Genomic DNA, 1668 nt, shown 5'->3' on the forward strand with positions numbered 1-1668 from the left:
GGCACTTGTAAACGTTTTTACAACTCCATCCCACTGCTTTCTAGCCTGGCTGAAGGGCCTGGCATCTTCCCTCCCGAGGTCTGGCTGCCAGGGTTTGGCAAGGCTTCATTTGCTACTCAACAAGCAAAATCACCCCAGGCAAATGCCTTTTGAGCTGGCTGGCAGGGCTGGGGGAAGGAGCCCTCTTCTTGCTATCCCTCCGTTTGAAACGCGCATGACGAATGATCTCTAGTTTTGTCCTTCCTGGCTGGCCATAGCACAGAGCTCACCCAGCCGCCTGCGCCCGTTGCCATGGTCACACTTCCTGTTTGAGACGCGGGGAGCTGCGCTCCGGTAGGGCTCTGAGCCGGGGCCGCCAAGGGCGCGAGCGGCGGGGTCAGGGCTGCCGCGGGGAGTCTCCGGACAGGCCGGGGCTCGGCTCGGGTCTCACAGCAGCCGTCGGAGGCAAAGCGCTCCGTCCGCGCTGCGAGAGCTGCTCAGCGACACCTTCCTGGCTGCGGGAGGCGGGAGAAATACAACTCCCGGCATGCCGCGCGCCGTGCCAGCAAGCTCTGCCCCGAGAGGGACCTTGGGCCTCCTGCCGCAAGCGTGGGAAGGGGAGAGCCAATAGCAGCAAGGCCGGTGATGCTTCAGGTCTCCGCAGTCGTTGCTCCTCCGCGCAGGCGCAGATCGCGCTATGCTTTCGGCGCTAGGAGCTTTTTAGCGACGTCATTTTATGCAATGCCTCGTGGCGTTCCCCGGGCTTGTCTGTGCAGCTCGGCGCGACGGACAGTTGGGGCTGGTTTACCGTATTTGCCCGACAGTTGGGGCCGGTTTTACCATATTGACTGGAGGGCAAGACGTGTTGGAATTTAAGACGATCTCCCCTGCCATGAGACTGTGCACATGGAAAACTGGGTCTGCTATAATTTTCCATGGGTAGAGCAGAGGGGCCTCCTAAATCCTGGGGAAAGCTGTGGCAGGGGTTGAGCAGTGGCTGGGCTGGGGTCAGGTGGCCTCGCTCTTGCCCCTCTCCCTTGTCCACCCTTGTGCCTCTTGCCCCCCTGCCATCACCTGTATCTGCCCCCCTTGGCCCCAGGGTCTGTCCTTTGCTCTCTGACCCCCTGCTGCCTTTCCCTGCCAGCCACTTGCTCGCAGTGCGGCTGCTTACCCTATGTGGTGGCCATTGGTCCTGCGTAACACCGGACTGTCCTCTTCTAAAACCCTTTATTGGGTCCCTGTCCGTTTCAGAATGAGTCCTGATTTTCAGTTAATTGTTGGAAATACCTGTCAATCACATGTCCTTGGAATTCTATTGGTTGTGCCTAGCGGGAGGGCAGTGCCCAGCCAAGAGGAGCAGGGCTCCCAACCAGGGCGGGACTCAGTTCCAGGAGTCAGTTCTTTATAATAATAGTTTTTACATTTTCATATTGCCATTTTATTATGGGCAGAGATGGAGGAGGATGAGGAAGAGGATGCAAGAATTGCAAAAGAAATAGAAATTGAGTTGAGCAGAATTAGTGTTTCCTCCCATGAAGCAGATGATTCTGACGCTGATTTATCATCAGAAGCCTCTAGTGTTGGTGAGAAAGTAAGTATAGAATGGAAATAGGGTGGCTAAAAGTACCATAACTTATGCCTGGCAAACTTGTGTTTTGCTGAGCCCTTTTCATGGAATGCTTGGGAGCA

General features: G+C 56.2%; 2 protein-coding genes across 4 annotated transcripts in view; one reads left to right on the forward strand and one right to left on the reverse strand.

Moving 5' to 3' along the window:
- Positions 1-594, reverse strand: part of TSPAN19 (tetraspanin 19) — a 49910-nt gene extending 49316 nt beyond the window's left edge. Inside the window, exon 1 of one of the 3 annotated variants that reach the window (XM_019514817.1) lies at positions 270-589. The gene's annotated coding sequence lies outside the window, so the exon portion shown is untranslated. Of the gene's footprint in view, positions 1-269 lie in introns of all 3 variants that reach the window. The other 2 variants (XM_019514815.1, XM_019514816.1) reach the window with 2 other exon arrangements.
- The window catches only part of LRRIQ1 (leucine rich repeats and IQ motif containing 1), a 220636-nt gene continuing 219286 nt past the window's right edge, over positions 319-1668 (forward strand). The window contains exons 1-2 of the mRNA XM_019514814.1: positions 319-333; positions 1431-1570. Of these exons, the coding sequence (XP_019370359.1) occupies positions 1433-1570 (138 nt within the window). The 5' untranslated portion in view covers positions 319-333; positions 1431-1432. The remainder of the gene's footprint in view (positions 334-1430; positions 1571-1668) is intronic.

Source organism: Gavialis gangeticus, unplaced genomic scaffold, assembly GCF_001723915.1.
Source record: "Gavialis gangeticus isolate Ggan-Ray unplaced genomic scaffold, GavGan_comp1, whole genome shotgun sequence".
NCBI lineage: Eukaryota > Metazoa > Chordata > Crocodylia > Gavialidae > Gavialis > Gavialis gangeticus.